Raw genomic sequence first — 15,740 nt, forward strand, 5'->3', positions numbered from 1 at the left:
GTGGGAAGCGCAGCAGGTGGCGTATTCAGAAGAATGGTCTTCCTCAGGGAAGCGTGCTTGCACCGCTGCTGTACAACATCTACACGAATGACCAACCTATAGACGGTGTTACAGGCCGTTTTATATATGCTGATGACTTCTGTGTCACTGCCCAAAGCACTGATTTTAACACCGTGGAGAAAACGCTTTGAGGCCTTGGAGGGACTAAAATCCTACTACAAGAAACTTTGTGCTATCCGACACCGATGGGACCGAGCTACTGCCGATTTTTTAAAAGCTCCGGATGCCTGAGCGGGTTATCTACCCAGGCTATATTTAACAAAGAAAAATTTAAAAATCAAGAAATGTGCAATATACAGTAATTGGGTACTGTACTCACCTACAGAATGTTGTGTTAAATGGATGGTGAAAGATACTTGATTAAGTACAGTACTGCCAGTTGATGGTAATCCATAACTTTATTAACTTAACAGTAAAACAAAACTTATAAACGACTTAACAGTACTGTAAAACAAATCTTATAAACGACTGTGCAGTGCACCAAAACTTAAACGACTGTACAGTACAGTATAAAGTACTGTACAGTGGTTGACTGTACACTTATTCCAAGACAACTATTTCATCAGGAATATCCATGCCAGCTGGGTCATCAGGATCATGCACTTCAACAGATTCTTCAGGCACTTCCACTGCTCCAACTCTTTTGGAAGGTTTCTTAAACATGTCCTGGATGTCCGCTTGCTTCGTGGACGCTTGCCTTTTTTGTAGAAAGTTGGAATGCAGAACATGGAGCTGCATAACTTCTTGGGCAGAATAGCAAGAATGGCTTTCAGCAAATATAAGTAATCCTTCAAAATATTCTGCAGCTTTAGCCCAGGAAACCTTTCTCACTTCATAAATCACATCCTCGTCAGTTTCCATCACACTTTCCTTTTTTTTTCTTTGGATTCAAAACATTATCCATTACTTCATCATCACATAGCGAATGCACAACAGCAACTTCTCTATCTGCATCAACCCACTGCTGAATATCACATTCACTGAGGTGACGTAGAGGGTTTGCTGGGCCTACATCATTCACCATGTCAGCCATTTCCATTACTGCAGTCTTCCGCAGACGAAGATTGAACCCATGAAATTCCTCCTCTGAAGAAGAACCTTCAGCAAACATTACAGAAGGCAACAATTTGCACCAGGCTTGTCTCAAAGTGTGACCTTTCACCAACTTCCAGGAACATGCAACATTAAAGATGGCATCTTTAAGATTGTATGCCTTCTGAAATGCTTGTATACCTGTATTGTCATCTTGGTTTATCAGTCTACGTAGGAAGTCTTTCTTGTAATGACACTTCAGATTTTGGATAATGCCCTGGTCCATGGGTTGTATGAGAGAAGTTACATTTGGTGGCAAATAAATGATGAAAATATTTCCCGAAACCAACTTTGATTTATGCAGATGGGCTCTACAATTATCAAGCAATAAAATGCATTTGCTATCTTCAGGTTTCCCTATTCTACGGAAATGTCCCCTCACAGATAGAACAAAAGTATGATGGAACCAATTTGAAAAGATTTCCTTATCCATCCAAGCATTTGTTTGAGCTTTGTATTCAACAGGTAAGTGCCTCACATTCTTAAATGCACGGGGATTTTTATACTTCCCAATGACGAGAAGTTTAACCCAGTGTGATCCAGCAGCGTTCGCACACGTTAGCACGGTTACACGATCCTTATTTTTCTTGTAACCTGCAGCATTAGCCTCACTAGCCCCAGCAAGTGTTGATTCTGGCAAACACCTCCAAAATAAGCCAGTTTCATCGGCATTGTATATCTGTGCTGGCGACAAATTATGTTGCTTCACAATCCGATTGAAATATTCACAGTATTCTTCTGCGGCGTCGTGATCAGCTGATTTCTTCTCCCCGGAAACATCGAGTCGTCGTATCCCGTGCCATCCATCAGAGAAAGCACACTTCTCAGTGAACTCCATCTTTGCATAGAAATCCTTCTCTTTCTCGATTAGCATGGGTCCGGAAATCGGAACACCCTCTGAACGCTTCAGACAAAACCACTCAAAGCACGGTATCCAGCTCTTCAAGCTTAGGCTTATGAAGCGTGTGCCGTTTCTCTACACTGTTAGGTGTCTCCGAGCTTGCATAAAACTTGAGCAGCTTATCCTTCTGCGCTTTGATGTCGTACATTGTTGACGAACCAATTTTGAATTCATTCATAATGTGCGCACGCTTCGCTCCCAATTCTAGTCGTTTACATATATCGATTTTCTGCTTTAAAGTTAACACCACTCTCTTCCTTTTGGTTGGATGATCTTTTGGGATTTCCATAATTCAACCCAATGAGTTGTAACAACGTTGGAGAAACACAGTACTGGAACCCTGAAAAATGACCGATCAGAAGAGGCTATCTGGCAGCATGGGAGAGTGAGACTCCACATGCAGGGTTTCTGAGGTGTTCCGACTTCCGATAGCGCCAAGAGGCCGAGTAGTGGCAGTTTGGAGAACTACCTCCACTGACGAACTCTGCAACCGTTGGAGACTCGGACTCGTAACCGGCAACATTGCCAGTTACTGAGGTGCGGTTTTCAGAGCGCGGTTTTGCCGGTAGCTCGAGAATGCCGGATTCCTGACCTCCGGATAGCACAAAGTTTCCTGTATGAAGAAAACCACCTTCGCGCAAACCCATCAAAGACGCAAGTTTGTGCATTCCACCTCAGAAACCGTGAAGCCAAACGCCAGCTGAAAGTAACCTGGTGTGGAGCAACACTGACGCATTGCGAGCACCCTATCTACTTAGGAGTCACCCTTGACCGATGCCTCACCTTCAAGAACCACATCGAGAAGACAAAGGCAAAAGTGAGCATACGAAACAACATCCTGAATAAGCTCACTAACACAAGATGGGGAACAAGCCCGAAAACATTGCGAACCAGCGCACTTGCTCTTTGCTATTCCACTGCCGAATACGCCTGCCCTGCATGGGAAAGGTCTACTCATGCCAAGATGATGGATGCCGTTCTGAATGCAAGCTGCCGATTTATCAGAGGTTGCTTAAAACCAACAAACACCAACAGCCTATATATCCTGGCGGGTATCGCTTCCCCGGATATAAGAAGAATGGTAGCCAGCAAGAAAGAACGACTCCGTCAAACATCAGATGAGAGACACCCTCTGCATTGTCATACACCTACACCCAGCTGCCTAAAGTCAAGAAAGAGCTTCATGAACAGTGCTGTTCCATGACAATCAACCTCATCTGAAGCCCGCATCGCCTTGTGGAAAGACCGGCTCGCCAGTCTTGAACAACCCCCAGCGATGGAAATTTTACTTGATGAAAGCCTTCCCCCAGGAGCTAATTGCAACTGGGCAACCTGGAAGTGCCTTAACAGATTTAGGACCGGTGTAGGTTGCTCAAAGGTGTCACTAAGCAAATGGGGATATTCAACCAGCCCGACAACTTGTGAATGTGGAACTGAGGCACAGACTATGCAACATCTCCTGCAATGTCCATCGTTAGAGGAACCCTGCACTGTTGCAGATCTTGCCGAATTCAACAAGGTGCAAAAATGTGTCCAGTTCTGGCTGGGCTATGTATAGACTGTCCGTGGACACGATAAGAAGAAGAAGAAGAAGAATGACCTCAGGACATCCCAAAACGCTTTACAGCCAATGAAGTACTTCTGAAGGGTAGTCACTTGTAATGTAGAAAACGTGGCAGCCAATTTGTACACACCAAGGTCCCACAAACAGCACGTGATATTGAGCAGATAATCCGTTTTAGTGATGTTGGTGGAGGTATAAGTATTGGCCAGGACACCGGGGATAACTCCCCTGCTCTTCGTGAAAATAATGCCATGGGATCTTTTATGTCCACCTGCGAGGGAAGACGAGGACTCAGTTTAATGTCTCCTGCAAAAGATGACACCTCTGACAGGGCAGCACTCCCACAGTACTGCACTGGAGTGTCAGCCTAGATTATGTGCTCAAGTACCTGGAGTATGACTTGAATCCACAACCTTCTGACTTGGCGGAGACTTGGTATACAACAACTTGCATTTATATAGTGCCTTTAATGTAGTAAAATGTCCCACGGTGCTTTACCGGAACGTTATAAAACAAAATTTAACACCGAGCCACATAAGGAGATATTAGGACAGATGACCAAAAGCTTGGTCAAAGAGGTAGGTTTTCACCAGCATCTTAAAGAAAAGAGAGGTAGAGAGGCAGAGATGTTTAGGGAGGGAATTCTAGAGCTTAGGGCCTAGGTAGCTGAAGGTGACCACCAATGGTGGCGCGATTAAAATTGGGGATGCACAAGAGGCCAGAATTGGAGCAGCGCAGAGATCTCGGAGGGTTGTATGGCTGGAGGAGGTCACAGAGATAGGGAGGGGCGAGGCCCTGGAGGGATTTGAAAACAAGGATGAGAATTTTAAAACTGAAGCATTGCCAGACTAGGAGCCAATGTAGTTCAGTGAGCACAGGAGTGATGGGTGAGCAGGACTTGGTGCGAGTTAGAATACGGGCAGCAGAGTTTTGGATCAGCTCAGATTTATGGAGGGTGGAAGATGGGAGGCTGGCCAGGAGAGCACTGGAATAGTCACATCTAGAGGTAACAGCAGCACGGGGTGAGGGTTTCAGCAGCAAATGAGCTGAGGCGGGGCAGTCGGGCAACGTTACAAAGATGGAAGTTGGCAGTCTAGGTGATGAGTGGATATGTGGTCGGAAGCCTTGAATTAGAGTTGAAGACAATTAAAATATATACAGTGAAATCGGTCTTTTAAGACCCCTTAATGAAAGACTACCTAGAGTACGCAACCTCAGTATTCAGACGAGAAAGTCTCTTGCTTCATGCAATGTCTCTCCAATAAGGGGCCACTTGTTTTTAAGGACAACTTTTTCTTGGTATAACAGGTGGTCTTGAGTGTGGTGCGGGCGTGCAGATTTGCAAATGCAAATATTAAAGAGAAAGTTGGAATTATGCTTAGAGTCCAATTTTGCATGGGAACACAATCAGACTTTTATGCCATATGTTATGACATGTTATAAGTCATTGAAGTGTGATGTTAACATATTACCAGGCATCACATAGACATATTGAAACACAATTTACACAGAAACTATGTGAAGCAATTTTGTTTTTCCTGTTGACACACAAATACCGGCATTCCGTGGAAGATCATAGCTGTGCCTGAAGAACTATTGCCTTGAGAAACGACAGAGCAAAATACAAATGATAACAAACATCTGGGGCCGAGGGGAAGGAACGATGCTGCTTATTCAAAAAAAAACATTAAAATCAGCAATTCCGCCACCAGCCGCTCCGCCTCTACTACCGGCTACACAGTCAGAGAATGCACCCCAAGTTGTGCCACAACTGGAGGGGCTCTCATCCTTAGGCCTGACACAACAGCCGGCGAGACTCGGGGCAGCCGCCAGCGCTGCACCGCCCGCCTGTTACTCTCCTCTCATTCTTCCACACATTGACTCTGTAGGTGAACTGTCAGCGAAGCCGCGGTTCTCTCTCGCTACTCCAGGCGGTGTGAAGACAGTCACAGTTCGTTGCTAAACGGCCACTCACCGATCTGCTTGTCCCGCACGGACGCCGCCATCTTTGCTCGGAGTGTGACGCTGCCCAGGATGACGTGGCAGCTGCAGTTCGGAGCCCGGCGCAGCGCCGTAATGAACCTAATAGCCGAGCCGACAGAAAATGCTGGAAAAACTCAGCAGGCCAGGCAACATCCGTGGAGAGAAAATAGAGTCAACGTTTCGGTCAAACTTTGTCAAGACTGGAAAAGCACAGGAAATGAAATCGATTAAGAGGCCAGGCTGGGAGAGAACAAAAGAGAAGTGAAGAGACATTAAGAAGTATTCAAAACGAGACGTGATGGTGATAGGACTAGTGTTGACAAAAGACGGCTGTAGATTAGGTGTGAAATGCGCTGGCAGAATGGGAGACAGCTGCCATGTGGGACAGAAAAAAATGGGGGAAAGGCCAAAACAAAGGTGTAGATAAAAAATAAGTAAAAATGTAATGGGGGCTGGGGTTATGATCTGAAATTGTTGAACTCGATATTGAGTCCGGAAGGCTGTAAAGTGCCTAATCGGAAGATGAGGTGCTGTTCCTCGAGCTTATGCTGAGCTTCTGTGGAACAATGGCACGGTGGCATAGTGGTTAGCACTGTTGCCTCACAGCGCCAGGGACCCGGGTTCGAATCTGGCCTCGGGCAACTGTCTGTGTGGAGTTTGCACATTCTCCCCGTGTTTGCGTGGGTTTCCTCCGGGTGCTCCGGTTTCCTCCCACAGTCCAAAGATGTGCGGGTTAGGTTGATTGGCTATGATAAATTGACCCTTAGTGTTAGGGGGATTAAATACGTGGGGTTACGGGGATAGGGTGGGATATGTGTTGGTGTAGGGGTTATGGGGATCGGGTGGGATATGTGTCGGTGCAGGCTCAATGGGCCGAAATGGCCTCTATCAGCACTGTGGGGTTTCTGTGATTCTGTGAATGCAAGAGCCCGAGTACAGGGAGGTCTGAGTGGGAATGGGGCGGTGAATTAAAATGACAGGCGACCGGAAGCTCGGGGTCATCCTTACGGGCTGAACGAAGGTGTTCTGCAAAGCGGTCACCCAGTCTGCGTTTGGTCTCCCCAATGTAGAGGAGACCACATCGTGAGCAGCGAATACAGTATACTAGATTGCAAGAAGTAGAAGTAAATAGCTGTTTCACCTGGAAGGGGTGTCTGGGGCCCTGGACAGTGGGAAGGGGGGAGGTATAGGTGCAGGTGTTGCATCTCCTGCGCTTGCACGGGAAGGTGCCGGGCGAAGGGGAAGGGGTGCTGGGCGTGATAGAGGAGTGGACTAGGGTGTCTCAGAGGGAGCGGTCCCTACGGAATGCTGAAAGGGGAGGGGAGCGGAAGATGCATTTGGTGGTGGGATTATTGTGTCCGTGTATAATTGAGATTATAACAAGTCTTTACTGAATGGAGACAACCTGGAAACTGAAACTACAGAAGCCCGCTAGGGCTTTTTATACAGGGGTGGTCACTGCCGGTACTGCAGTCTGAGACCAGTTATTCCCTTAAAGGTACATACACAACAATTCCTCCCCTTTTAGAAAAACAGTACATAACATTCATTTAACAACTAAATAATAACTAATTACAATTACGGTTGCTAGATACATTGGTTGAAGTTAAGCAATTAAAAGTTCAGTCTTTGAGGAGGCTTCCTGATTCTGTCTGGATAACGCCTCTTTGGGATATCAGGTTCTTCTGGCAAGGTTGAGTCGGGATCAATGTCGTTGTTTGGTTCGTCTGCTTCCAATATCACCGATTCTGCGGTAGATGCAATTGGTACTTCGGTTTCATCGCCAGGTGTATCAGATCGTGGTGTGGAGTTGACGTTTTCCAGTGACTCTAGAATCTGGTCAGCATGGCGTCTTACAATGCTCTCTCCAATGTCCACGGTATACATTAGAGGTCCTTGCCGTGTACAGATCGTTCCTGGCTGCCATTTCTCTGTGCGGTAGTCCCGGGCCAAAACTGGTTGACCTATCTTAAAACTCCTGGTCGGCCTTTCATTCATATTCTGAAACTGCCTGTTCTCCACATCTCTTCTGACGTTTGGCTTAACCAAATCCAAGCGGCATCGTAGTCTTCGATTGAAGAACATCATGGCTGGAGTTTGGTTGGTAACCGCATATGTCGCATTCCGGTAGGCAAACAAGAAGTTACCCACCTTGTGTTGTAGGGGTATAGCTTCATTACACATTGCCTTGATAGCCTTCTTGAATGTTTGAACAAACCTCTCGGCCAATCCATTAGTGGCTGGATGATATGGGGCAGATGTGTAATGCTTAACACCATTGTTCTTTAAGAACCTCCGGAACTCTTCAGACACAAACTGTGGTCCATTGTCGGAAAAATCTGTTCAGGCAGCCCATTCCTGGCGAATATGGTTCGTAAGACTGTGATAGTTTTTTCTGTGGTGGTTGAGGACATTTTTATTACCTCTGGCCACTTTGAATGTGCATCCACCGCAATTAAAAACATCGAGTCCATAAAGGGACCAGCAAAATCAATGTGCACCCTTTGCCATGGAGATGAGGGCCACTCCCATGGATGTAGAGGGGCTTGTGGTGGGGCGTTTTGGACCTTCTGGCATCCTGTACAGCTCTTGGTCATCTCTTCGATTTCTCTATCGATTCCCGGCCACCACACAAACGCTCTGGCTAAGTTCTTCATTTTTACCCCTCCCAGAAGACCCTCATTGGAGTGTATGTACCCGTCTACCTTTAAGAGAACTATTGTATGTAACCGTCCACCTTTAAGAGAACTACTTTAGGTGTTGCACTACTTTGTTGGCTTCTGTATACTGTAATACCGACGGTGACCACACCGGTATATAAGTGCTGTGTCAGGAAGTATTGAGCAGATTCGCCCTGACCTTCGAATAGTAAAGTCCTGTTTTAAGTTACTCTTGGAGTCTGTGTATTAATTAACTAAACAACCCACAGACTTTACAGTGGCGACGAGTCCGATCGTACCCTGCGGCAACAATAATTCCGAAGCAGTTAACGAGCGTCGAGAAGAGGCAACCGCCCTCGTCATTCTGCTGGGAGAAAACTCGAGTCTGCAGAGCTGGAAAGGAGGAAGAATTCAGAGACAAAGACTTCCATCAGCAACAGGCACTGACTGTCCCTTCTGCCACGGTGAGGAGTGAGCCGATCAGCACGAGAAGCAAGGCGGCCACGGTGACTGTGAGTAAGGGAAAAGTAAAAAGAATAACTGGAGGATAAGGGCGGTGCACTCGACCACGGTCGAGGAAGAGTCACGTCAGTACCTCACCATCAACACACACAGAGGCTTGTATCGTTATAATAGACTGGTTTTTGGGGTAGCTTCGGCTCCAGCAATTTGGCAGAGGGCCATGGAGCAGGTATTACAAGGAATTCCAAGCACGCAGTGTTACTTAGACGATATCCTGATTACGGGAGAAGACGAGGAAGAACACCTCACAAATTTGAAACTGGTGCTCACTAGGTTGAAGGAATATGGCCTTCGAGTTAATCGCAAGAAATGTGAGTTCTTCCAAAAACGGATCTCGTACTGCGGTCATGTCATTGACCGAGAGGGGCTGCACAAGTCACCTGACAAGATAGAAGCTGTCGTGAAGGCCCCCGCTCCGGAAAACGTATCACAGTTAAGATCATTCTTGGGGTTGATTAATTATTATCACAAGTTTCTGCCGAATCTATCCACGGTGCTGCATCCGCTGAATGCTCTGTTGCGGAAAGAAGTACCATGGAAGTGGAGTGAGGAATGTAAAAAGGCCTTTCGCAGAAGCAAGGCGTTGATTACCTCTGAAGAAGTGTTGGCTCATTTCAACCCAACGTTACCTCTTCGTCTAGCTTGTGATGCTTCCCCCTATGGAATTGGAGCAGTACTTTCACACAAGTTACCAAATGGCTCGGAAAGGCCAGTGGCATTCGCGTCCCGATCATTGACCTCCGCGGAGCGAAACTATGCTCAATTAGATATGGAGGCCCTCAGCCTTGTGTGGGGCGTAAGGAAATTCAATCATTATCTGCAGGGCAAGAAGTTCACATTACTGACAGACCACCAGCCGTTGGTGTCCATATTCAACCCTAACAAGGCCGTTTCCACCATGACAGCGCAAAGGTTACAGAGGTGGTCCATGTTACTTGGGGCACACCAATATGACATCGAATACAAAAGGTCCAAACAGCATGGAAATGCTGATGGGTTATCGCGCTTGCCATTGCCGATAGTAGAAGAAGCGACTACAGTGGACCCGGTAGAGATGTTCCACTCATCCATAGTGGAATGTCTACCAGTAACAAATTCGATGATCGAAAACGAAACAAGAAATGACCCGACTCTCTCACGAGTCTATGATTTAACGGTGGAGGGATGGCCAGCACAGGGCGAACCAACACTGCCAGCATTTTCGCCAAGAAGAGAACAGCTGTCAGTGTGTCGAGGAACCCTGATGTGTGGATCTAGAGTGGTGATTCCACCCAAACTTCAACAGAAGGTGTTAAAGGAGCTGCACGAGGGACATCTGGGTGGAGTGAAAATGAAGAACCTAGCAAGAGCGTTTGTGTGGTGGCCAGGCATTGATGGGGACATCGAAGAAATCACTAAGAGCTGTCTAGGATGCCAGAAGGTCCAAAACGCGCCACCACAGGCTCCTCTGCATCCATGGGAGTGGCCCTCATCTCCTTGGCAAAGGGTACATATCGACTTTGCTGGTCCATTTATGGACTCAATGTTTCTAATAGCGGTGGATGCACACTCCAAGTGGCCGGAGGTAATAAAGATGTCCACCACCACCACGGAAAAAACCATCACAGTGTTAAGGACCATGTTTGCTAGGAATGGGCTGCCGGAACAGATCTGTTCTGATAATGGACCGCAATTTGTGTCCGAAGAATTCAAGAAATTCTTAAAGAGCAATGGGGTTAAGCACTACACGTCAGCCCCATACCATCCCGCCTCCAATGGATTGGCTGAAAGGTTTGTCCAGACCTTCAAGAAGGCCATAAAGGCCATGGGTAATGAAGCCATTAACTTACAACATAAGGTGGATAGCTTCTTATTGGCGTACAGGAATGCAACACATGCGGTCACAAATCAAACTCCCGCCATGATGTTTTTTAATAGACGACTAAGATGCCGGCTGGATTTGCTTAAGCCAAACGTCAGAAGGGACGTAGAGAACCGGCAATTCCAGGGCATGAATGAAAGGCCAACTAGATCTTTTCAGATAGGTCAACAAGTTTTGGCCCGGGACTACCGTACCGAGAAATGGCAGCCTGGAACTATCGGAAAAAGGCTAGGGCCGTTGATGTATACGGTGGACATTGGGGACAGTATAATAAGGCGCCATGTTGACCAGATCATAGGGTCAGCCACAAATGGCCAACCTACTCCACCACCTTACACGGTTAATGTTGAGACAGAGATACCCAGAACACCTACCTCCGATCTGGTAATACTGGAATCAGATGAACCTGACACTGTCCTTCAAGCCGAATCGACCTTGCCAGAAGCACCTACTACCCCGCCGGAAGTTACGACACCACCGAGGCGTTATCCGGACAGAGTCCGGAAACCTCCAGAGAGACTGAATCTGTGAACTGTCTTGCATAAAGTTGTATATATGTTATAATGTATGTTTAATGGGGAATCAGTATGTTGTAAGCTAAAAAGGGAGGATTGTAGTGTATGTACCCGTCTACCTTTAAGAGAACTATTGTATGTAACCGTCCACCTTTAAGAGAACTACTTTAGGTGTTGCACTACTTTGTTGGCTTCTGTATACTGTAATACCGACGGTGACCACACCGGTATATAAGTGCTGTGTCAGGAAGTATTGAGCAGATTCGCCCTGACCTTCGAATAGTAAAGTCCTGTTTTAAGTTACTCTTGGAGTCTGTGTATTAATTAACTAAACAACCCACAGACTTTACACTCATGAAGCTCATTGAGCACTCTATCCTTCAATTTGGGTGGAATTACTACTCTGGATCTACACATCAAGGTTCCTCTGCACACTGACAGCTGTTCTCTTCTCGGCGAGAATGCTGGCAGCAGTGGTTCGCCATGTGCTGGCCATCCCTTCACCGTTAAATCATAGACCCAGGAGAGTGTCGGGTCATTTCGTGTTTCCTTTTCTATATTTGCATTCGTCACAGGGAGACATTCGACTATAGTTGAGTGGAATAACTCCACTGGATCCACTGCCAGTTCTTCTTCCACCGTCGGCAACGGTAGGCGCGACAATCCATCAGCATTCCCATGCTGTTTAGTTCCTTTGTACTTGATGTCATATTGGTGTGCCCCTAGGAAAAGGGACCACCTCTGTAGCCGTTGTGCTGTCATTATCGGTACGCCCTTCTGAGGGTTGAAAATGGAGACGAGAAGTTGATGATCAGTTAGTAGAGTAAATTTCTGACCGTGCAGGTAGTGATTGAACTTCTTCACCCCCCACACCAGGCTGAGGGCCTCTCTGTCAATCTGGGCGTAGTTACGCTCGGCTGAAGTTAACGAGCGTGACGCAAAAGCTATCGGCCTCTCTGAACCATCAAGGAATTTATGTGACAGTACCGCCCCAACACCGTAGGGAGACGCATCACACGCCAGTCTTATCGGTAGTGATGGGCTATAGTGAGCCAATACTTCTCTTGAAGTGATTAGGTCCTTACTCTTCTGAAAGGCCCGCTTACATTCATCGCTCCATTTCCATGCTACTCCCGTTCATAGTAGGGCGCTCAGTGGATGCAGAATTGTGGACAAATTCGGCAAAAACTTATGGTAATAATTCACCAATCCGAGGAATGACCTCAGTTGCAACACATTTTCAGGTGCTGGAGCCTTAACTACCACTTCAATTTTGTCAGGGGACTTATGCAACCCCTCTTCATCAATCACGTGGCCACAATACGATATCTGTTTCTTAAAAAACTCACACTTAGGGCGATTGGCTCGTAGCTCATGTTCACGTAGTCTAGTGAGCACCTGCTCTAGGTTGGCAAGGTGTTCACTGTCATCTTCACCTGTCACTAGGATGTCGTCCAAGTAACACTGAGTCCCCGGAATCCCTTGCAGGACTTGTTCCATCGCTCTTTGCCATATCGCCGGAGCTGATGCTACTCCGAATACCAGTCGATTATACTGGTAAAGACCTTTGTGATTGTTTATCATGAGATACTTCCTAGAGGATTCTTCAACCTCCATCTGCAAATATGCTTGTGCTTGGTCAATTTTTGTAAAACGCTTCCCTCCAGATAGTGAGGCGAAGATATCTTCTATCCTTGGAAGAGGATATTGTACTGTGTGAAGGACTGGGTTCACCGTCACCTTGAAGTCCCCACAGATGCGAACCTTCCTTGGCTCCTCAGACTTATTGTTTAACGTTTTCTTCATGACAGGAATGATGGGTGTCGCCCACTTGCTCCAGTCTACCTTAGATAACACGCCTGCCTTCTCCAGATTCTCCAGCTCTGCCTCGACGGCTGGGCAAATTGCATATGGTACCGGTCTTGCTTTGAAAAACTTGGGAATTGCATTCTCCTCTATTTTTATCGAGGCGGTTATGCCTTTAAGAGTGCCCAGTTCTTGTTGAAATACCTCTTTGGCGTTAGCTAAGATTGTTGACAATCGTCCAGGAGTGACGTCGTCATCCTTTTTACCAGCCACCGTCAGTGCCTGAATGGAGTGCCAGTCTAAACTTATCTTTCTGATCCATTCACGTCCCAATAACGGTGGTCCACCATCTTGCAGAATGTAGAGATACAATTTCCGTATTTTCTTGCCGTTTTATTCGACAGGCACCCTTATTTTTCCTCTGGGGTATACTTTTTGCCCCGTATACGTCCTCAAGACAATGGATGTCTCTCTCAAGGGTATGTGTGAGAATAGCCGCTCGTAGTCTCGTCGATTCATGACAGTTAGAGCTGATCCTGTATCCAATTCCATTTTGACTTGTGACCCTGCTATCGTGAGGGTGACCCAAATGGTTCGGTGATCCTCTTTTGCGATTACGTTGTGAAGTTTGAGACAGCTTAGTCTCTTGTTCCCGGATTCACTATCGCTCATCTGGTCTTCGGAACTACTGTCCGTCATCTTTTGTACTTTCCTGTACGGTTCCTTAGTAGCCTTTTTGTTGTCGTTGGTCTTCTCCCCAGACCTGCAAACTCGTGCAATGTGTCCCATCTTTCCGCATTGCCTGCATATTTTGTCCTTGGACCAGCAGTCCTTCTGGTCATGGTTTGTTCTGCCGCAGCGATAACATTTTGCAAATCCCCGTGTCATTTCGTGGGTGCCGTATTCCTGTGGCTTTTGTTATATTTCCGCAGCTCCCCTTGCTGCTGCTTCGTACGATACTGCCACACTGAAAGCCTTATCTAACGTCAGCTCTTTCTCTGAGAGTAACCTCTTCTGGGTTCCTTCACTCAGGAGTCCACAGACAAATTTGTCCCGTAAGGTATCTGCCAGTCCTGCTCCAAACTGGCAGTGCTTTGATAGCTTGCATAGTTCCGTAAGGTAATCAGCATTGCTCTCATTTTTATGCTGATTTCTCCTGTGGAATTTAAATCTTTCTGCTATCAGCAGCGGTGTAGGATTTAGGTGTTCCTGTAGGATAGCAACAATTTCGTTAAAACTCTTCGCCTTCGGTTTGGCTGGAGTAATCAGGTCCCGCAATAGGCCGTACGTTCTTGCGCCCATTAAATTTAGCAATACCGATGCCTATTTCTCATCGGCTATTTCGTTTGCCTCGCAATATACCTCGACTCTTTCCACATATGTGGTCCAGTCTTCTATTGCATTATCGAAGGCAGTGATATCGCCAGTCTTTGGCATCTTGGAAATCTAAGATGGCGCCTCCCGCGCTTTGCCTACATCCCCGATGGATCAAAGTGGCGCCTCCCGCGCTTTTCCTTCTTCCCTGCCGAGTTAAGATGGTGCCTCCCGCGCTTTCCCGCCGCTACTGCTGCTGCCAACGCTGTTGCTGGCGATTATATTTATTTTACTATCCTGTAATGGCGACGCCCTATGGCCTTCGCGCCTCCCCGATCGCTGCTGCCAACACCGCTCTCCGCGGTATTTTTATTTTTCTATCGCGCTTCAATATTTGCTCCGTTAATTGAAGAACCGTTCCCGTCGTGGAGCGGACCCTCTGGGACACTTCCCTCCCTCTTCTTAGGTCCGAACGCTGCCCGGCTGAGAAGCACCGGCCGCGCCCTGTGTGCTCCACCCTCTCTCTCTTTGCTTCCCGACTCGCTGCCCGGCCCCGTTGCAGAGCCACCCGATCGAGCTCTAGCCCGCCGCAGCCCAGGAAGGATCAGTGCACTACCTGCCACCAGCCCGATTAGCTGGGAAACCACAGACTGGAGACCAAGCCTGGCTCTCGACAGTCTCTCCTGCACTTTTCAATTCGATGATTTGGAGGGTGGTTGCCCACGGTCGACGCCCGTTTCTCGAGTTTCTTTGGATTTTTTTTTTCTTTCTTCTGGCTTTGACCTTCAATAACGTCATCTGAGGTGCTGCCGGGTTGCAGGTAAGTTCGTTTCTTACTCGTCGCCAGTATTGTGTCCGTGTATAATTGAGACACGGACTGCAGGAGTTGATTATAACAAGTCTTTACTGAATGGAGACAACCTGGAATCTGAAACTACAGAAGCCCGCTAGGGCCTTTTATACAGGGGTGGTCACTGCCGGTACTGCAGTCTGAGATCAGTTATTCCCTTAAAGGTACATACACAACAGGGATCACTTTGGAGGTGGCGGAAATGGTGGAGGATGATCCGTTGAATGCGGAGGCTGGTGGGGTGAAAGGTGAGGACAAGAGGAACCCTATCGTGATTCCGGGAGGGAGGGGCGGGGTGAGGACAGAAGTGCGGGAGATAGAATGGACACGGTCGAGGGCCGTGTCAACCACAGCAGAGGGGAATCCTCGGTTGAGGAAAAAGGAAGACATGTCGGAAGCACTGGTGTGGAAGGTGGCATCGTCGGAGCAGATGTGGCAGAGACGGAGAAACTGGGAGAATGGAATAGAGTCCTTACAGGAGACGGGGTGGGAGGAAGTGTAGTCCAGGTAGCTGTGGGAGTCAGTGGGCTTGTAGTGAATGTTGGTCAATAACCTATCCCCAGAGATGGAGACAGAGAAGTCGAGGAAAGGAAGGGAACAGTCAGAGATGGA

The 15,740-nt window shown here is 47.3% G+C and overlaps 1 protein-coding gene across 1 annotated transcript in view; it reads right to left on the reverse strand.

Annotated features, from left to right (window-relative positions):
- scfd1 (sec1 family domain containing 1) overlaps window positions 1-5,694 on the reverse strand; it is a 198,310-nt gene extending 192,616 nt beyond the window's left edge. Inside the window, exon 1 of the mRNA XM_086002316.1 lies at window positions 5,593-5,694. Coding sequence (XP_085858442.1) covers window positions 5,593-5,623 — 31 coding nt within the window. The 5' untranslated portion in view covers window positions 5,624-5,694. The remainder of the gene's footprint in view (window positions 1-5,592) is intronic.
- Between the last annotated feature and the right edge of the window lie 10,046 nt (window positions 5,695-15,740).

The sequence above is a fragment of the Somniosus microcephalus genome, chromosome 12, assembly GCF_052327205.1.
Source record: "Somniosus microcephalus isolate GS21.2 chromosome 12, FLI_Smic_1.0, whole genome shotgun sequence".
NCBI lineage: Eukaryota > Metazoa > Chordata > Chondrichthyes > Squaliformes > Somniosidae > Somniosus > Somniosus microcephalus.